General features: G+C 41.0%; 1 protein-coding gene across 1 annotated transcript in view; it reads left to right on the top strand.

Annotated features, from left to right (window-relative positions):
- Positions 1–21,975, top strand: part of PKHD1 (PKHD1 ciliary IPT domain containing fibrocystin/polyductin) — a 260,367-nt gene that overhangs the window by 113,141 nt on the left and 125,251 nt on the right. The window contains exons 37-45 of the mRNA XM_049818774.1: positions 2,688–2,895; positions 3,851–4,008; positions 5,602–5,796; positions 6,665–6,790; positions 9,506–9,639; positions 14,544–14,656; positions 16,012–16,111; positions 17,449–17,583; positions 20,785–20,920. Coding sequence (XP_049674731.1) covers positions 2,688–2,895; positions 3,851–4,008; positions 5,602–5,796; positions 6,665–6,790; positions 9,506–9,639; positions 14,544–14,656; positions 16,012–16,111; positions 17,449–17,583; positions 20,785–20,920 — 1,305 coding nt within the window. The remainder of the gene's footprint in view (positions 1–2,687; positions 2,896–3,850; positions 4,009–5,601; positions 5,797–6,664; positions 6,791–9,505; positions 9,640–14,543; positions 14,657–16,011; positions 16,112–17,448; positions 17,584–20,784; positions 20,921–21,975) is intronic.

Genomic DNA, 21,975 nt, shown 5'->3' with positions numbered 1-21,975 from the left:
GAGGGGCTGCAGGGCTGGCTCCTGTGACAAGCTGCTAGAAGCTTCTCACAGGCTCCAAGTCAGACCCGCTGCTGGCCCAGGCCGAGCCCGTCAGCGACGGTGGTAGCGTTTCTGGGAGATCGGATTTAAGAAGGGGAACCTGCAGTGAGTAGGGAGATTGGAATGTGAGAGGAACCCCTCTGCAGATCCTGAGGTGAGTGAGGAAGGTGGGCAGGAGGGGCTGCCCCCTCAGCCCGCAGTGAGGCGGCAGGCCGTCCGTCCCCGGCCCACGGAGGGGAGCCGGGGAGCGGAGGCCCACCTGCAGCCCGGGGAGAGAGGAGCCCACAGTGGAGCAGGGGAGGAGTGCGGAGTCCTCCTCCCCCTGAGGAGGAAGGAGCGGCAGAGACAGCATATGAGGAACCGACCCCAACCCCCGTCCCCTGTTCCCTGGGGAGAGAGAACCGGGAGTGGGGCTGAGGCGGGAAGGCCAGAGGGTGGCGGGGAAGGTGTTTTCAGGTTGGGTTTTACTTCCTAATATCCTTGTTCTGATTTGATTGTTAGTAAATTAAGTTGATTTTGTTTCTTCCCCAAGCTGAGCCTGTCTTTTACCCATGATCATAAGTGGTGAGTGATCCCTCCTTGTCCTTATCTCAACCCACGAGCCTGCCTTTATATTTTCTCCTCATGCCATCATGGCAGGGGGGAGGTGAGCAAGAGGCTGCGTGGTGCTTTGTTACCGGCTGGGCTGAAACCACGGCAGGACTAAAGGTAAATTATGATCTATTGCAAAGGAGGGAAGGAAAAATGTACTAAAGGTGGGTGCCTGAGGCACGTGCTGTCCCTGGATGGCGTTCAGTGTGTTGGATCTCACAGGACCTAGGCAAAAAGACATGTCGAGACTTAAAGCAAACTTCATGAAGTGAAGATGGGAGGGTGAAATGGCAAGATGTTTCATTGCTGGGGCTTGTTGTACACAGACTTGGTAGTATTGCTACCTGATCAGAAAGTAACTCCCAAAACACACAAAGTACGTTTAGAGAGAAGACTTTGCTTTATTCTGCACAAGGTGCGAGGTAGAAGATTTCCACAAATCAAGCACCCCTACTGAGGTTTTCAGTCCATACTTACACACTCTAGTTAAAACACCAAGCTTATCTAATACGTATGTTCCACCTAACTATGGCATATTCATTATGTTGAGCAAGCGTGATGTGGTGTTCTCTTGAGCAATCATCCCAGAGTCTTCTACGCCTGTGCAGGGGTCTCTGGTGATCTTCAGGGGTCATTTGGGGAAGAATCCCCCTCCTCATTTTGTCCTCCTATGGGCATGCCTCATCTGAGGACACCAGGGTCTTTGTTTCTCTTGGCAACCCCTCGTTTTCTCAATGCAGAAGGAGGATGTATGTCCTTCGTTAACAAATCTGTGACTCTGACATGTCCATTATCTGATGCCTTGGCTATTATCCAAACACTCCTTAAGCATCCTCTATTGTAATCAGAATCTTAAACTAGATAAACTTTACCTTGAATACACATAATCTAAACAGTTCTTGAATAGCAAGCATATCACACTTCTCATGTTTTAGGGTTTTCTTCTTTAAGCTGTCACTGCCTTCTTATTTGTTAATCAGTCTTTTGAAGGCTTGAGACATGAAGAGGAGGGAATTTGGGAAACTGCTGTTGCAACCTTGCTATTGCCTTCCAGTGATGGCCTAAGGCTGCTGATGCAAGGGGTTCTTCTTCATCTTGCAGTCGTGCTGGCCTGTGTATTCATGCTGCTTGCCAAACTTGTGTCCCATCTCCATCCCAAAGGATGTTACGTGACCTTCACCTCACCTTCACCTTAAAGTTGAAAATATGTTTTCAGGTCTAGCCAGACTAAGGCCTCACCAAGAATATGTTTCAGCAGTATTTTCTGAGATTTGAGTTTTCTGGAAAAAAATCAAAGTTACAAGATTTAAAATAGCATGTGATGTTATTTCTGCTTTTGGATGAAAAAGGCTGAAGTAAATTCTTCTCATAAGAAATGTTTAAGCCACCTAACCCAAGATTTCAGAAAATGACCCCTCGTTTTGGATCCTCCATTTGAGACAGTTTTGAGATGACCTTGTGTTGCTACCTGAGCAATCTGTAATCGCTCTTAAAAGTTTTTGAAACTGGAGATATTTGTCTTTCCATATGTCACTGAAATGTTACTGATAGAAGCATGTTTTTGTGAACACAAATTGCTTGTGAGCCTAGATTCACTGCACGTTGTTGTGGTCGCTTGGCTGGTGTATCTGATAATTCAAAGTGCTCTTTGCATTCAGAAAAGGAGAATGGTCCCTGTAGAGACTGCTTGTCTCCCTCGGTTATAAAGGGTGCTTAAAAAGAAAGTTTCTCATATAGAGAAGCCACTTTGGAGGAAGGAAACTGAACCTCAGCTCCCACTGCCTGTTGAGTAAACTTCTTTCCAGCATGTTTTTTCAGCTTTTTGGGAGCAATAAAGACAAAAGATATGAAATGAAGATGTTGTTTGGAAAGCGCTGCATTTCTGATCCAAGCAGATGTGCACAAATCCTATTTTGTAGCGTTAATCCTGTCTCTCCTACACAGCATCAAAAAGAAATGAATGACTGTGGGATCATCCCAGTGAGGCAGTGTTTTCTAAGCATGCAGCTCCTGTTTTTTTTATGTTGATTGACTTGCCTTTTTTTTTTTCCTCCCAGGCTGGATGCCCAAAGCAGCTTTCACACACTTGAAATCATCAGCTCATGCTAATGATAGACTACTAGTGCTTCAGGATCCTGTTGACTGGCAACCCGGTGATGAAATCATGGTGGGAAGGACGGGCCTTGGAGATGCACAGCAGCAAGAAGAAGTGGCTGTTATCGAGTCTGTGAACAACACAGAGCTGTACCTTAGATCACCGCTCAGGTACACTTTCAAAGGCCAAGGGGATTTCTATAGCAGAGAGCTAAACTAGGGGAAAATTTCGTCAAGGTGAGGATTTGCAGTTTCCTGTGGGACATAATAACTATATAAATCCCTTTAATAAAAGTGGTCAGAGATATTTCGGTTCCTCGCTCTCCCTAAAGCTAGTGGACGTTCAGTCCTGAATGTTTCTGACTATGTTTAAATTTTGTATCATAACCATGAACTCAGAAAACCTTTGAAGCAGAAAACACCGATGGCCAGTACAGTCCAGTAGCATAGGGCTGACAAAGATTTTCCAGCATTGTTAATTTCTTCAGAAGCTGGAGTTGTTTCACAAAAAGTGTCTGACTTCTGTTAAAAAAAAAATAAAAAAATCCTCTCTTCTTGACTGATTTACATAAGATGATTAACAACACACTCAAAGTAAATTACTTCAGTTTGGAAATACTGCTTTTGTGTTTTCAGTGAGCCTTATGATCTCTTCGTCTTCTGCACATGTAGATCTTGGAAAAACTGTGCTCCTTATCATCATCACCTGGAGCCCCAGTGTTGAAACATGTTAGCTATTTGGGAGGCAACCCAAATCCAGTGCCCAGGAAGATTAATGGTATCATTTTCAACAATATTTGGGGCTTGAGGAAGAAAGTGCTGATGTTTTTCACCAAAATATGTTTTGGGAAGATGAAGGAAATTCAAAGACTGAAATATTTTGGTGTAAGCATACACAATCTAAGGAAAATTTTTGAGCTTGAGAGACAGAAGGATGAAAATAAGCATCAGCCAAGGAACAATATATCTAGCCAATATACATAGGTATGCTGGATATGCCACTGTCTGTGGTAAGGAGTGAACCCAGCTCTGGATTTGGGCAGTTGGAGTCATAAGCTGAGGGTAAACATCATTCTTGCCATCTGGCAGGTGCAGATGTGTTTGTGCCTTTTTTGTCTTTCCCTAGGTACTCCCACAGCATTGGAGAGGGATGGGTGAATGGCCAAAGTCTGTCTCTGAGTGCTGTGGTGGCCCTGATTAGCAGAAGGGTTGTTGTTCAAGGAAATATCACAGTGGAGAGGATGTCACACCTCAGACAGTGTGCCAAAGCAGGTGTTACACGAGGTGAGGAGGTCTTTTTTTCACAGAAATGTGCTGAGGAGGAAAATTGCTCCATCAAAATCACATTGTTGTATCACTGTGTATTAGAAATCTTTCTTAATAGGGTAACTTTGAGACATACCAGCACCAGGAAAGTGAGTTTATCTTTCCAAACATTGTTTGACATTGAAGTGTGAAGTCTTGGGAGCTGAACTGCATTTCATTGTAATATCTCCAATGTATTATTTTCACATTGTTGTTTCAAGTCATCTTGGGAAAGACCCTTTAGTTTTGCCTGAGCCTAAGGGTGTAAAAAAGAAAGTATCTTCTGAAAACATGTTTCAGTGTACATAATATATTAAATTTTTAATTGTGTTTACTATTTAGTCACTTTAAGAAGAAGTGAAAACAAAACAGCCCAATGCTGTTTGTACTCTTTAGTGTAAAATATTGAGATGTTGTTCGGTGTTTAGGGATATCAAGGGAAAAAAACAGGTGATGGTTTCTTGTAGCATATAGTAACACTGGTGAAACAATACTAGGTATCTTGGTTCTCCTTTAGTTTTATTTGTATGGAAGACCATGAAGTTTTACAGGTGGCTTCCTGATTTACACCAGCTGATGAGGAAGCAGAATCAGACACAGTTATTATAATTTGAGGAGAGTTAGGTTATCTGGCAACCCAGTTGTAAGGTTTCCTTTAAAAATAAAATGCCTTGGGCTTTCAGACTGTGACACAAGACTCCATTTGAAATCCAGCAGCCAACTGCTTATATTACTCATAGATTTATGGTCCATTTTCTGTGGAACTCATAAATATAGTCTCTGAAATGTGCTAACCATTTGAGGTTTTTATTTGAGTTAAAGGATAGGAGGATTTCTCAGAGGAGTCACCAGAAGATGAGTGGGCAGTGTTTTCTGTGGTTAATTTACCTTCTTTAAAAGAAAAATGAGCATTACTGAGCATAAGCAGGCAGTGCCAGAATTTGAAATCCCCTCTGCACCTCCAATGAACAAACCCAAGTTGCACATCCGTAGCCTGAATCCCCTTGCACCAAAATAGCCTAAGCAGAGACCCGTGGAAGGATGCCTTTCAGGAATCTCGATTCCTTCTCCAGCCCTACGATTTACTTCCCTTGTCTTCAGACTGTGGGTAGTAAGAGTTCCTCGCCCATCTGCAGGGACAGTGGGGAGAGCAAGAGTTTTAAAGAATTTTCAAAATGTTCTCACTTCAGTTTAGTTCAGTACATCCGTGCCCAATCTCCTTTTCAAGAACCTCACCCAAGGTAAATCAATGTCAAATCCATCTTCCCCACGCATAGGACTATTGAAAATTGAATACAAGAAACTTTCCAAGGCATAAAACTACCAGAGCTTCCTGCTGGTTTTAATATATGTTCCTCAAAAAATGTCCAGACTCTTAGGGAAGGAAACATGAGAGTATTTAGAGGGAGTATTAAATATGCTGTGGCTATTTGTCTTTGGGCCCATGTTTAAGATCACTGCTGGCGATGCGGTCGATGTGGTGGGTCTCACGATGTTGCTTGGGGCACTCAGCACATCCCATGGTCACCATGGAGAAGTAATGCTGACAGCTCTCGTCGGGTTGTATTCTAGGTAGCTCCAGGTGTCTGTACGAGCGAAGTGAGAGGCAGCTGGGGTCTCGGGACCTGGGGGCTGTCGTGATTGTGGAGGCCTTCCAGGGAGAAGCGAGTCGGCTCTGGATGGAGGGGGTCCAGTTCCGCCACATGGGTCAAGTATTTCGGCAGCGCTGCAGTGCCCTGACTGTTGCTGGCAACGCACAGATGGCAGGTGAGATGGCTGCACTGGAGGTGGGATGGAATGATCTCAAATGTCCACTTTTTTCTACCCAAAGCTGGGGCAGATATCCTCAAAAGCCTTCTAAGCCCTCAAGTCAGTTGACAAATTGGATTCGTAAATGTCAGAAAACGTCACCTGTAGCCTAATCCCAAGTGAAACGTGATGGAGTACTTTAAGTTGCTTCAGTTCCTTTGCATCTCTGGGCAGCTTCTTCCTAAAATAGTATTTCATTTTTATGCCACACCTCTGAGTTGGCATGCTACTTCTAGCTCTGGAAATGAAAGCGCTAATATACTGTGAGGGAGCCCAGAGGTGGCTCAAGGCTGTTTGGTATCATAGGTCAAAATTTAATTCTTTTACCTGAAAATTAAAGAAAATAGTAAGTTCTTTTGGCTTTGTCACTGGTAAGTGCAAAATTTGTCTCTGTGGAAGTGGCAATGAGATCTCTGAAGACTGGGGAGCAAGTTAGGTGGGCTCGAATAATGGTTTAAGAGTACTGGATGGGACTTTCCCCTCCAGCTAACTCACACTTCTGCCTTCCCAATGCCATCTTCATCACTGAGTGATGATCTGGTGAGAGAAGGCAGCACTAGCCATGATGCTGGAGTACGGTGGGCAGGTCACCACACCTGGCTAGACAAGGTGTAGAAGATACCTACCCTGTCCTCGCTGCCCTTCTGAAATGTTCCTGTTGGCAAAGATCTGCCAGGTGAGCAAGGGTAGGCAGCTGCAACTGAGCAGTCTCACGAGAGCCAAAAGGATTAATTGCACAACATCAAATGATGAGGAGCTAATAAAAAACTCTCCCAACCTTCAGGCTTCAGTGTGCTTTTTGCTGACAGCACTCATTTCTTTCCAGGCTCTTACATACATAGCTGTTGTGTTTTGGACTCCTTTGGCCAAGGACTCCATCTGACCGGGATCTCAAACCTTAGTGTGGACAGTAATATTTTCTACAACATTTCAGGCCATGGGCTTCTACTGGGTAAGTGAAGTAGGAAAATACTTATCCTACATGTAACAACAACGTGCTGATTATCATCTGCATGAAAATGTCTTTGGAGGACAGAACGGCAGATCCTTAACTGTACCCTGAGAATATTAATCACATCTTCTGCGTTTTCTGGTATCGGTGAATCTGGAATAAAGCTCCCACAATTCCACATGCAACTCCTAGCAGCTATTTCCATTTGACCATACACTCTCTGTTTGTTCAGGTCAGTCTTCACTTGATCTGGATCCTTTCTTTTGCAATGTACAAGTGGAAGGAGATTTAATTTTTTTTTAGGGCATTGATTTATCTGTCTTTGGAAGAGGACCATTATGCAATATTCAAGACCCCAGTTCAGCGAGGCATTTAGGAGCATACTTACCTTTCACTTCAGTCATTTGACATCGAAGATAATGGAGTGAAAACATATGTTAAAAGTTAAGCAGAGGATTTAGCACTTAAATAAATTGGAGCTTGGAGCAACAAAAATGTTAAACAACAAAATATTTCTCCTAACTAACCATCAGGAGACTGACTTGCAGCATCTTCTGCTGGGATCTCATGTTGCCTGAGTACCTAAAGATAGAGCTTGATTTTTGTTTTCCATCAGAGATGAGATAAAAATGACCAATTTTAAGATAAACAGAGGGGGAAAAAAAAGCCATCAGTCCTGATCCTGCAGTTCCACACACACAGCGAGTCCCTATGCTAGGTCCTGTATATAAACATAATGAGAAGTGATAGATTACGATTTAAATGGAAGAGACTATAAAATGAGAGTGATTGTACACATCTTGCAGAGGAAGAGAGGTGGCTCAGAGAGATGCAGCGGCTTGCCCAAGGTGATGCACAGAGGCCTTGAGGCCGTGGGGAAGCAGAACAAGATCTCCAACCTGCTGGCATACCTCGGCTCACTTGTGCTAGGACATGTGTCTGAGTTAAAGGACTCTGTGCTGAGGCTGAATGTTTCCACTGAAGTTTCAGCCTGAATACACCTTATCCCCAAGATGTCTTTAATGGCTTCACTGTCAGCAGCTCCAGAGGGTCTGATGGATGAATTTATATATCATTTTGTTGCCTGTGAAGGAATATTTATTATAGCTGGCTATTTGCAGCTCTAGAATTGGACTCCCTCAGTGATTTCATCTAAACCCCTTATTTTCAGGGGGTTTGCAAGACAGTCATAAAAAGTCGCTCTGGGCTTAAAATTAATTGACACACCAGGTCTCATCTTGGAAGCCAAGACCTCTTATGCCACCTCGGAAACCTAAATGGCTGTCAAAAGGACTGCTTTAGGATCCTGTTTGTGCTCTGGTAGTGGCATTGTTTGTAGTAAATACAGCCTGGAAAGGAAATATTTCCTAAACGAATCTTGTTCCAAAAATGGAGAAAGGCTCAAAAGACTAAGAGGAAGGCTAGAAATAATTGCTGCCATCTCCTGAACAAAAATACATAGGTTTTCCTGGCAAGTGGCTTATATTTGGGGTAATGATAATTGTGGAAAGGATCTGTATTTGGAATAGAACTTGAGCAGGTATAGTTGAAGATAATCGTTTATGTTTGATAAACAAAACTAAATAGATTTAATTTGCTCCTGATGTGGGCCAAACAGGGATGATCCACTTTGTATTCTGCTTCCAAAACGCCAGAGCAGGAGGACATATGATGTGTCCTTATTCGGGCTTGACCTGTATGCAGCTGTCCACTTTTTGCTGTTGGATGGCACATTTCTTCATGGTGTACTTCAAAAGGATATTTCTTTTTTTTTTTTTTTTTAATTCCTAATTCAATCCTGTTGCTAGATATGGGGCACCCCATGATTCTGAGTTGTGTGATCAATTTTTTGATTGATTTTCCCTTTTTCTTCTCATACTTCATTGCTTATGGGGGCAAACGCCCCACTTTTGTGCAGAGCTGCACCAGGTGTTTTTAAGTCTATTTAGAAATTATCTTACATGTAAGTAGGGCAGTGGATGGAGACAGAAGAGATAGATACAACTTTGAATTCTAGTACTGCCAGAAGCATGGCTATGTGTGCATGGGTGAGCCACATCCCCACTGAGTCTCTCTTTTCCCAACTGTATATTTTCTTTACAATATTTCCTTTATTCATTTGCTCCATAAACCTGGAGTACAGTATGGCTGGTGTTATATTAATGTATAACACCTGATACAGGGCCTTGTTCATATTGAATTGCAGAATCATGGTCTCTATTGCCTCTTTGTAGAGGATGTATTGTAGTATTCCTTTCCCTGATTGTTTTTATCTCATTAGAGTGTAAGCTCTTTGTGGCAGAAACTGCTTTTTATCATATTTACAATGTTGATCAGATCATGCTTGTGGTCTCCTGACATTTCTGAAGGACACAGCCTTTCCGTCTCCATGCTGTACACCACTGTGTTGAGTAGTCATGTCAGTCTTTGACCACCTCACAGCTGCCTTCTGTGTGTTAAACACAGCTTTCTAAGTGCTTTTCAAACAGTGATTTAGCCAGGGACAGTTAGCAGGGAAAGCTAATTCCCAGGTGGGCCATGCCAGCAAAGCAGGCAGGGCAAAACCCAGCAAGTTCTGTGACTTGCATAATGGAGGGTTTCCAACTATATTTACATTTCTGTTTCTTTTTTTTTTCATTTTTTTCTTTCTTTCTATCTTTTTTTCTCTCTTTTTTTTGTTTTTTTTTTTTTTTTTTTTTTTTTTTTTTTTTAAAGGAGAGGGACTGGAAGAGGGGAACAGAGTAAGTAACAACATAGTGACTGGCCTTTCTGGAACAGATGGTTTATCCAACATTGAGACACTGTCACCAGCAGGGATCTACGTCACGGCTCCTGACAATCACATCAAGGTGAGAAGTTCAGGTATAAAACATAACATTTCCTTTCAGAAAGATATGGAGCTTCATTTATCTGGGAGATCATATACACAGCATTTGCTTCTTGGCTGAGCTGTCAGAAAGTGTGCTTGTGATAGGATATTAAAACAAGTGCATATTACAAAATAAATTATATTAATGGGCAAATTTACTACTGAAAATTTTACTGCACTTGAGTGGAATGAAATATTGCAGTGAGATCCTTCATCCTGGGATACTTGAAAAAGTTGTTTTATTTTCGAATACTCATGGATTCATAAAAACTGGAAAAAAGTTTAGGCTCAGCTTCTCTAGAATTTTTTCCTACTTCTGTCATTATAAAAAAAATAAATCTCGGTTTTAATGGATGGATGACACACTAAAATTCAGCAGTATCAAATGCACCTCTGTCTGGCTTTAAAATGACAACTTATGTACAGTCCAAGATTTGCATTCCAGGCTGAGAAAGAGAATGTTTTCCCAGTCCTATGAAAATGACATTGATTTAAAAAAAAAGAAGCTTCTCTATTCTAAATAGTGATGAAACATTGAACTCTTAAAAAGCTAACAGAATAACAACCCTCACATCAAAAAGTTGAGCTCTGTAAAAATCTTTTTGTTCACTAATTCTCTGATGCTTTCTTTTAGTTCATACTTTTTTTGTCTTATTCAAGTCACTTACATTTCAGAATAAAGAGTCACTCTTATATGTTTCATGGGGGAAAAATATGATTTTCCGTGATTTCAAATCATTTTTCCTTCTCAACTATTTTAAGTCTGGAATTTCATTGAAACTGACCTTTCTTACCACAGTTTCAGTTGTGACAAAAGTACATATTCCTCAAAAAAAAAAAAAAAAAAAAAAAAAAATCCTAATCTGTTCTATTGCTAACCCACAGAAACCAAACCAATTATTAACTGTATGTGAAGACCTAGTCACCCCCTGGGCTTCTGTTCTAAGAGGAAAGAATTGCACCTAAATTTGAAGGTGAAAAAGAGACCAACACATTTCCTATGTTAGTATGAAGACAATAGTACTTAGGAAGAAGGAGAGGACTTTTCTGCAATTCCCTCAAGGGCATATTTATCATTTTTAAGACCATCAAATATGGTTAAAAATACAACAACTAGGCAGAATCACATGAATTTCAGCTCCACTAAACACAGAGTTTTGTACTATCATGCACTGACTTACCCTGGAGCTGTCTACTCAATCGCCAGTGGCTCAGCTTTTGAAAAGGTTTGCTGCAATTATCTCTACGGGTACGTGTGAACTGACTGTGGTAGGCTTTCAGCACATTTGTTTAGCTCGCTCGGTTCACGTGTCTTCATAGACATGCCCAAAGCTGTGTCTGTGGCTGTGTACCCAAACATCAGGGTTAAGTCTGCTCTCCAGAGGTGTGCTACTCAAGGCAGAATAGCAGATGGCCCTTGAAGGGTTGCTGATGAACCTTGTTGCCAGCAGTCTCTTGGAGTGAGCTATTTGAGGCGTTGCAGCAGCAAAAGGAAAATATGAAGAAGTTGTCTAGCTTAAAACTATTATTAGCTGCACTTACTGTTCTACAGTACCGAGCAGTGCTCAGCAGAAGACATGAAAGGACATGGATATTACGAGAAAAAGTCATATTTCTGCCAAGCAAAACACCTGTGTCTTGTGGACTTTTTCTTAGCACGATAATAATGAGTAAATACAAGGGGTGCTGGTCCAGCACCAAAATTACGATGTTACAGGGTTTCAGCGCCTTTGATTTGGTCAAATTGTTCAGGAACGGGGTATTGCTTTTTCGTTATTTATAATCTTAATGCAATAGGAAGGTTTGAAGAGTGTAATGGGAAAGGCTCATCTTCCTACTGCTTGGTTTCCAAGCCATGACACAGAATAGACATTTCCCCCTCTAGATTTTAATGTTAGGTCATTGCTGGGTTTTCTGCTTGGTTTTTTTTTTTTGTGTGTTTTCAGATTGCCATCTTTCAATTACTGGTTTTAAACTTACAGGCTGCAATCTTTAAGGCAAGGATTACAGCTCTAGGTCCAGACTGTGTTACCTCTTCTGTGCATGATGGGTTAAGCTTTCCACAGTGAGCTCTGCAATAATATTTTCATAACTACTCAATTTACTTGGGAGCCCTAAATTTGCATCGGTGACTGAAGAGCTTAAATTTCCTTGAAAATCAGTGGTCTCCTAAACGGTGTTGAAATTGGGACACAGCAGTCACTCAAACCTGAGACTACAAAGACATTCGGAGACCCAATTCCCACTGGTTTCCATTTGACTTAAGCTCTTAAGTGCATTTGTGAATCAGGGTGTTAGATAAAATTTTATACTCATACAGTATAAGGGCAAAATGATTATAGCAAGGTTGGTATTTTTTTTTTTTTAAATAAAATATGGAAGTCCTGGTTATCACTTCTCAGTGTCATAAGACAATTTCACTAGCAGGCTGGTTTTGTGCCTTTTAAATGCTATCAGCATGAGGAACTGAAGATGCCCCTCTTTGATGTTGGCTCTTTTGTCACTAAAGTGCATGCCCTACATCCTTGGTTTTATTTTTGTGTGCAGGGGGAAAAAAAAAGGGGGAAAAAAAAAAAAAAAAGAGTAGTTTCTTATCTTCTTCTCTTGGTTCTCTTGGCCCAGTGGATCTTTGACCTTTTGTAGTAACTTGCTATTTATAAAGACTCAATGCCCTTAAATCCCAGAGCGAGCATGCAGTGCTTATGCATAACGTCCAGACTGGGTTTAAGAAATTCAACAAGCATCCTCCCTTTCCTTTCTTGCCATGGTGTTGAGGACTGGTAAACAGCTTAAATGAATGAGCGGGGTGGAGATCAGCCAGTGTTTCCATGTCAGAGGAGTGACTGATGGTCATGCTGTTGATAAATGAATTTGTTTCCCAGTATCACCCAACCCAGCCATTCTCCACAGTACCAAAGAGGTGAGGCTGCATCTGTTTGGCATTGATTATTTCTCATCATTTCATCCCTACTGAGATCTTTTCTAAAACCTTCTGCAAGGTGAGTGCACATTGAAGTGGACCCATTGGGGGTACTCCTTGCATCCTGCCGGGTTCTGAAACTGGGGGAGCTGTGCTGGGCACACTTTCCAGAGCTTTAATGTCATCTTTAAGGTCAACAGTTTGAGCCCTGGTTATCTAAAAGAAATTCATGAAATATTTACATTATCCGTGTTGTACGCTTAAGAGACACTTAAAACGTCAGCCACTTTATTTTACTGACTTGCAATGCATACCTCCAGGTATTTGGCATGCTCAGGGAGGTAATTTCTCTCTGGAATTTTGGTTGCACGGACATTCATAATATACTGACTTCCACAAAGAATTGATTTCCACACAAAATTCCCTGCTTGCCTAAAACCCCTGCCCTCCAGCCACTAGCTGGCTGAATAAATATGCAGGTTTTTTCCTTATGAATCATCTGTAGAACGCATGATTGGAGTCGCAAGTAAAAGATCCTGGAAATAATGTGACCGGACTGCAGAAGTATTTTGTTAAAGGAAAAGGGTCTGTGGCTGCACTTTTGGAAAAAGCAGTAGTTTTACCAGGGGATAGAGAAAGCAGTGCTTTGGGTATTGATACTTCTTTGGTGCTTGACAGATGTCAGAGATCACAACTGCGGGGAACACACTTGGATGGGTCAGAAGAAAGTAATTGCCCTATGGAGGCTTTCACCTCTAGGTCATCAGGCTTGGCTTTGATTTGGACCATCAGGGACCAAAAAGTCATTAGTGTTTTAACACTGTCCGGTGACCAATGAACGGTAGTGGTGGGTGTCAGTCCTTCTTCCTACAGCTGCAGTAAAGCTCATCTTAGACTCCCTTAGAGAACTAGATACCTCCAGAGAGCAATTAATCTTATCTAAGAATAGACCAGAAGAATTGCCCTCTGGACATGCCTATGCCTTATTTTTTTCCTGGAAAAGGAGCCTAGCTTTATCAGCCTGGACTTCAGCATCAAATTTGTATGCATCTAAGGTAGGTGAGAGGGATCATGCCCAGATGCACACGTTAGCTGCTATATGGACACCATCCAAAACCAACTAGGTTTGGCTGCTGTCTAAATGAAGCAGTTACGAGCAGGTTTTTTTCCCTAGAGTAGAAAGGCTCCTAACCCACTGTATATAATCCACATAACCCACTTGCTAGACTCTGTAAGTACTAAACGCCTAATTTAAGGCTCACTTACTTTTCACCTCTTGCAATAATACAAAGAATGCAACTCCATAATTTCTTCATTAAGAGATATTAAGTGACAATAACTTACAACGCATCTTCCCATGGTTATTCACTTACCCTGTTAAAAACAACTCAAAGCAAGTAATTTACCACAGGTCTGAGTAAGTTTAGCTGTTCAGCCACTGACATATCCTGAAGATGCAATTCTCTGTTTTCTCTTGACTTTTAGTGGGTCTCGCTTTTTTGCACCAATGTTGTTTCCTTTTCCTGTATTCGCTTTGGGAGGTATCAGAAAGGTATGGATTGAGAAGTAAATCGATAAACTGAGCAGTTTGCAATTTGCTTTTCTTTCATGGCACTGTCTTCCTGCTTAGAAAGGATTTTATAGGGGTAAGGAGTTTTCCACACACCTTTTCTCTTACCTACATTTTGAAGAATTACTGCAATTCTGTCATTTGTTTCTATTGCTTGGCCAACACTTGTTGCCTGGCTTGAGAACAGGTTTTTTTTTAAGACTGGCCCAAAGATAGAATGAAAACAGGACAAGATTGAGGACACAGAAACAAGGTACCAGCTTCTGCCAGCCAGACTTACCAGAATTTGAATGGACCTCAGCTGGGATTTTAATTTGGGTTTTTCTTAAGTTTATTTTAACTTCCAGAAATCTGTGGTAGTCTTTTCTTCACAGTCACATATGCTTCTCTGCAGGGTAACACAGTGTGTGCTGCTGGGTACGGCTATTTCTTTCATCTCTCCCCTGAGGGACCATCCAAAATGCCTCTCCTGTCCTTCAGTGAGAACATAGCTCACTCCTGCACAAGGTACTTGGGGATTTTTGGTTGAGGAGATTTTCATTCTGTGCATGTTAGTGCTAACTATAACTGCAGTGATGAGCAGAAAAGGCTTTTCCCCTCCCTTCAGACTTTTTTTTTTTTATTATTTTCCACACTTTTAAGGGCTTCCTCTCTTGTAAGCAGAGCTCTCCACAGCAGAGCAGAATCAGTGTTTGACAGTGATGTGGTTGGGGCTGATTTTCAATGCCTGATTGCAAATGGTTTCCTTAGTAGCTTCAATATGGTCCTTCCTCTTAATTCACAAGCCCAATTTGTTAACTTGCATCATTTGCCTGTGCTGGTAACAAGCTCCTCTACTTTACTCCCTTGTTTAAATGATCCTGATGTAGTTTAAGGTGCCACATTTAACACATTTCCTCATCAACCATTTAACAGCAAAGCACTGAAGCATGCACTTGTGTTGAATTGAAAGCTCATTTTTAAGTATACTAGGCATTTTGAGAAGAAGACGGTGGCATGCAGGAGAACAGATAGGTGATTTCTTTCTTACACTCCTCCTTTAACACCTCCTGCAGGCCACCATTAGAGACATGATGCTGGCTGAGACAACCTGGAGTGGCATTTCTTACCTCCAGATGCCTTATGCCATAGCAGCATGAATGTTCAACCCTTAGAGTTTGGCCTCTGATTAAGTAGATTGAAATGGAGACTAAACACTTTGCAAGCCCAATGGGATAAAACGTGCTGTAAGTGTGTCAGACATTACATATAACAGTTATTCCTGTAGCATCCAGGAATGGCTATTCACAAGAATTTTTGCCTGTACTTCCCTAAACCAGAAACGATAGTAAAAAAATGATATTGTGCTAAAAGTCAGTGGATGGAGTCACCTGAATTTTGAGGAAATCTGCATATTAATCTGGATTTAAAATCTCTGAGAAGGTCAATCCAAGGACTGCATTCAGGAGCCCTTGCACTTGGAGTGTACTCCAAGTTGGCTGAATCCAAGAGCTAGAAAATCCTTATCTGTCCAGATTCATGTCGGGCTCATCTGAAGCCAACACTGGTTGAAAGCTCATGAGCATGGTGGGGGTGTTTTGCAGAGCACCTGTCAGTGGTACTGCACGCTGGTTGTTAGCCCTGGCATGGCTAATTCTGAAAATACTTGAAAAGAAATTTTAAGGATGCTCTCCAGCATGATCAGATGCTTAAAATAATTATTGCTAACCACCAGTTTTTTATTTTGGATTAAATGATAAGGTATGATGCAGAGAAGTGTTATAGATTTAAAATTTTAAATATCAAGATGATGAGTAGGAAAACATGCTCATGAATACATGCACTGTAAAGAAACAGTCTCCTTTACCTGCTTTCTTAAACAGGTATGGGTTGCTGGTGCACCCAGAATATTTGCCAGACAGCCCAAACAGACCTGTGCAGTTCAACAACTTTACAGCTTGGAGCAGCCAAGGTGGAGCACAGGTACGTTCGTCCTGACTGACCTCTGTGGTGCTAAGGATCTTTACAAGTACATCACCTCTACACTGATTTCATCTCTGAAGTCTGCAAATAGGCCAGAGTTACAGTAAAAGCTCTTGTACCTGTATGTCCATGTCTCTCAGATGGAGGCTCCTATTTTGGTGATAAACCCAGAAACGCAATTTGTGTGAACTCTTCTTACTGCTTCAAGGCAGAATCAGTGCTACTTCCATCAATAGCTGGTGTCCTCTGTAATCACCTAGCCTATGTCTGCCACTATAATTGTAGAATCATAGAATGGTTTGGGTGGGAAGGGACTTTAAAGATCATCTAGTTCCAACCCCTCTGCCATGGGCAGGGACACCTTCCACTAGATCATGCAGCCAAAAAAAGTCCTCCTAGTGCATCTGAGCTATTCGTAAAGATTGAAGTTGGTAGAGGGTCTGTTACCTTCATAGGGTTAGTGGTTTCCTTGGGAATTGTTTCATCCTTGTTAAAAATGTGCACTTTTTTTGTTTGAATTTGTCTAGCTTCACTTTCCAGCTATTGTAGCACATTATTACTTAATCTGATTAAAAAACCCACACCACCCTTTATTATCTTACGCTTTCTTCCCATACCAGTGCTTACAGGCTATGATCTTAAAACCCAGTCTGATGACCTGAACAGATTGGATGTATTTCTCTGTAAGGCATGTTTTCTAGTCTAACCCATCCTATGGCTTTTCCTTTGAAGGTGTCCAATTTTTTACTGTGTTTTTTCAGACTCGTGCATTCTCTTTCTGGAAAAGCTTATTTGTATGAAAAGAAATAAAACAAAAGGATGTTTTGCAGTTTTGTTTTTGTGGTTTTCTCTGCCTAACTCATAATTTCTTTGTATGTTACTGACCTAGCATACATTAATAACTAAGTTTATTCTGCTTCTTTCCATGGGCTCCCTCTAGGAACAATCTTCTTGTTGTTAGGTAATTGTAAGAAATACCTCTGGTTATTTTCAAGGCATCTTTCTGCCACAAACATTAACTTCTTTACCCTAACATTTTTTCCAGTAATAACCCCCCCCCCCAAAATTTAGAGCACTTTTACCCTGTCTATTATTGATTCTATTTCATACTATTCTTTTTTTTTTTTTAACATGAAAATAAGTTAACAGAATGTAAAGATTTTTGTATTATTAATTGAAAGCACAAACCAGACATTAAGGGGAGACTCTCAGATACTAAATCTACATTTAACACTTGTATGTTTTTGCACTTCCCCTTTGTATTGTAAAGAAAGAAAGCAGAGTTATAATCTTTTTTTTTTAATTTATCATCATTCCTGTATTATGCTTTTGTATAGATTTTTAGAAGCAGCAATCTTGAACTCAAACATTTCCGGATTTATGCTTGCAAAGACTTTGGCATTGACATCATAGAAAGCCTGGGAAACACTTCTGTATCTGATAGCATTTTAATTGGACACATTGGGCAAAAGGTAAGTACTGCAGGAATTATTTCAATGTCTCTTGAGTTACACAGCAACCCTTCAAACAGGAATTTAGAGAAACAAGAAAGCAACCTGAAGAACAGCCCCTGCACCATGGCAGCCTTGGTGAAACTTAGATTTTAAATAGATTGTATGTAAAGATAAACACAGCTTCAGGATGAGGTTTGGGCACTGATCTGTTTGCTTAGTCCTCTAGCTGTCTTCCATGCCTTGGAAAGATGATGCCTTTAGCAGCAGCACCTGCAAGGGACATTGATTTGGTGATCAAGCAGAGAAACTTGGAGCATCAGTACTGCTCTCCCAGCCTGCTGGAACGGAGGATTTTGTCGCTTCTGCTTGCAGCAGCAGAAGAGAAATAGCATTTGATCAGCTAGATCCTGCATCATTTTTCAGGTGCTCCATTCATACTAGCTGATGAGAAAGTGGAGATTACATTCTGCAGGAAAATTCAGCATTTTTCCCATATGTCTTTTTGTTTCAGTATAGAAGTTTTGAAGATTTTTTTGAACAAATTTCAAACAAGGACTCTGATTTTTCTATTTTAATTTGGAACTATTGGAAGATGTTATATTATAATTCATATTCATGTATATTCTTTATAAAACAAAATTCAAAATTAAAAACAAAATCACATTTCTGTTCAACTTACGAGCTGAAGGATTTTAGTAAGATAAGTGTTAATTTTTTCCCTACTCATGTTTTTTCCAAGATTGACATGGTCTCAGAAAACCCTTGGAATTTCACAGAACCTGAAATTTTGAGAGAAATCATAATTGTTGTTTAAAAAATCTTTTCTAACATAAATTCCTATATACCTTTTGCTGTCTGTAATAAACAGACACTAACTAACCATACACAACTGGGTTTAGTTTACTGATTTGAGAATAATAAGGGGGTACAACAGATTTGATTTCTATCCTAGTTAACATTTTGGTTTCCTCTGCTCTCTCATAGTATCATTGGTCCACCTTGAACACAGACTGCTACTTACTTACTCAAGAATGAAAAATGCTGTCAAAATGTAATATTTTTATTTATGCAGTAAATATGATCTTCTTCCATTATTTCTTTAGGCAGCTGGTCAAAGTCCTTTGGGGGCTACCAGGTTGTTAACAGATTAATAACATGGATAATAATGGAATTTTAGTTACAGCTGGCCACAGCTGCTTGTTCATGATTTTGAGGGCTTTTTTGCCCTGCTCAGTTTTCTATTGTTGTTTATGAAATTAATTTTCTCTCTGACTGGCAGAAAAAGAGTTTTAAATGAGTTTTCTTTAGAAACTCACAGAAAGAAGCCTCTGTAGTGGATCTATTGGAAGTATGTAGCTCAGATATAATCCTGGCCTCACCAGTCCAACCTTGCAGCATCCCAAAGACACAATGAATTTCTCTTGGGCACCAAAGGGTGGATGTCTTTGTTTTTGCATTGCAGGATCCATGGAAGGACTCTGATGTTGTACTTGTTAAGAGATTTAGAGGCGCTCAGCTGTGCCTTGTTTCTTGCAGTACCCCAGGGGGGTGATTATCTTTGATTATCTCATGATAAGAGCCTCCTTGTCATAATTTACATCTTAATTTATGTAATTCTCCCTTTAATAATGATGTCTCTTTAATATCAATTAAAACTTTATGACATTAATTTAATGGGAACCTTGGATATTCCTCTCTGCTAGCTCTTCCAGTTTTTGAAAGAGGTGCTTTAAAACAAGATTGTTTTCTGGAACTATCAGGGCATTTAAAAATTTGGGCTTTGATCAATTAAAACATTAGTGGCAAGGCTAGATCCAGGGCCAGTAAAAGCCAAGGGAAAGACTTTCATTAGTTTCCTAAACATTCAGCAAACCTCTTCCATACTTTCATAAAGCAACTCATTGCCTTTGTGGAGCCAGTTGAGGAAAAGCATTTCTTCCTGAAAAAGCAGGAGGTCTGAGACAGATGACACACACTAGGGAGGAATTATCACCTCACACCCTTCCTCTATTTACTATTTATTTAAATAAAATAAATTAACTAAAAAAAAATTTACAGAAATAAGAGTGGTGTGGAAGAACGGGCAAGTGTAAGCAAAAAAACAATAGAGTCTTTCTGAGATGTTACCAGAAGCCGGGGATTTCTGCTTAGCAGTGACTTGGAAGAAGATGCACAAGGACCAGGACCATTACCCCAGGGTGTTTTGGCCTTGGAGTAAGAAAGGTCATGGAGCTGCTGTCTCTTAATGAGACCAAAGATAGTACCATCTCTTTGAAGTGATAAACTATAAAAGTCCACTTCCTTCTACATTTTCAATTAAGGAGGATGTTTTCACAGAGGGTGGATTTCTTGATTGATTCCCTACTATGGCTTTTGAGAGTTGTCCTACAAAAGTGTTTATTGGCCTCAGAAATAGCATCACGCATTCCTGCCAGCCTTTTCCCCTCCAGGCTACCTACTAGCTCTGAGTACATCCTTCTTCCCGGCCTGTCTCCAAGATAAATTGGCAGAGAGATGTACACCTCCCCTGTGCCATGGCCTACAATCCCCACAAAATCTGGTTTGTCCGTTGTGTTTCCCATCACCTGTGGGTTTTGCTCTTCTTTTTCACATCCTATGTTTTTTTCTGTCTCTCACTGATACACTTGTCTTCTTGTTATTGTGATGGACCCTGAAGTCAACCAGAGCTTTGAAAAGAGCCTAGCTTAAATGCTTCCCCCCATCCCCAATCACACAAAAGGGCTTTGGATCTTGGCAGTCAGGTTTTTCTTAGAACGTAAATTAGGATGATCATCTTTGTGGAGTAGGGAAATTTCCTGCCTGCTGGTCAAGACAAGGTAAAATAAAAAGGGCCCTAAACAAATCTGCTCACTGTGCCTTCCAGGTGGATTCTTTCTTCCCAGGGAATGTGCAATTTCCTTTCCCTTCACATGTCCAACCTTAACTAGTATGCAGCAATCCGGACAAAGCAAACAAGGCAATCGCTGCCCTGAATGTAATACTATCACGTACTGCAAATGCTGAGTTAAACAGATGTTATTTGTCAGAATTTGCAGAGCAATAGCTCAGATCTGTCCATCAAACAGCATACATTGCCCCACAACCATGGGTGTGAGTGCAATCATGTCCCTGTGTGCCAGTTGCTGCATCCCGGACTCATTAGACTTGGAGATTGAGGTGGTGACATGTTTCCCAGCGCTCTTCATTTCTTCATTGCAGGATGGGACCTGTATGTCAGCAGGACTAAAAACTCCCAAAAGATACCAACTATTCATCTCCAACACAACTTTCAGGAACTTTGATGCGATCACTTGCACAGCAATCAGGACTTGTTCTGGCTGTTACCAAGGGCAGGGTGAGTCTGATTTACTCTGATTTAGCAGGGTTTCCACAGTCTTTGGCTTCCCCCCATTTCAGATTCAGATGTTCAGGAGTTCATAGTTTCCACAGACAACCCTTGAAAGATGTTTCCGTTGAATCCCTCGAAAAGCACTGTATAGGGATGAGGAGTACTGGCCCAAGCTTTGCTTCTGTAATCTTGTCACTATGTTTGCATCAAGAGCTAGGTTTTGAGGTATTTGCATACCTGCTTTGCTTAGGTTTCACAGCACTAAATGGTTTCCAGAAGTGCCACTCTCTCTGTTTCACTTCCTCAGCTGGGACAGAAGGATAATAGCAGGAAGGTGGGGCATGAGATGATGAGATGTAGATGCAAGGTAAATGCTGTGCATGGTGTGCAGCTCAGATGAACTGAGAAAATCGCTGAGCTGGGATTGTAGTGATACACATAACAACCAGTCCTCCACAATACTCACCCTCTTTAGTGTGTGCATTTTGCTGACACTGCTGGCAGGCTGAATCAGAGCCTTTAGCTGCTCTGCTCCAGAGGTCTGAGGCTGCAGGTTCTCTCCAGACAATCTCCCTAAGAAACAGCTTCATCATTTAGTGGAAGCCACATGCTGCACATGTATTTTGAGACAAAAGTAGCCTTATTTTTGCACTGATTTCATTTTCTCAGTGGAAGGCATTTTTATACACTGACTTGTTAACTGCTTCTTCATTTTGGGAGGTAAAATTTCAAGAGCAATGATTTCTTTAATAGCTATGACACATCCTCACAGAATTTCGCCAAGCTCCTACCTCAGGCCAGCCTAAACCTTAGGTGAATTTGCCTAAGATCACATGTGTAAACTAAGTATCCTTTTGAGCTTTGAAAAGGTACTCAAAGGCTCTTTGAAGAATGTTCCAACTGCAATTACCTCTTAAATATATTTATATATAAACGTATACTGCCCTACAATAACATAACAGAGAAAAAGACTTCAGGAGGTGAGATCAAAGGACAGAAGGAATAGTAAAATCTGACTCAGAGAGGCTGCAACAGACAATATGATAGTCACATAGTAACCA

Source organism: Accipiter gentilis, chromosome 16, assembly GCF_929443795.1.
Source record: "Accipiter gentilis chromosome 16, bAccGen1.1, whole genome shotgun sequence".
NCBI lineage: Eukaryota > Metazoa > Chordata > Aves > Accipitriformes > Accipitridae > Astur > Astur gentilis.
The sequence above is the reverse complement of the archived record's forward strand: the minus strand, read 5'-3'. Positions and strand labels throughout refer to the sequence as shown.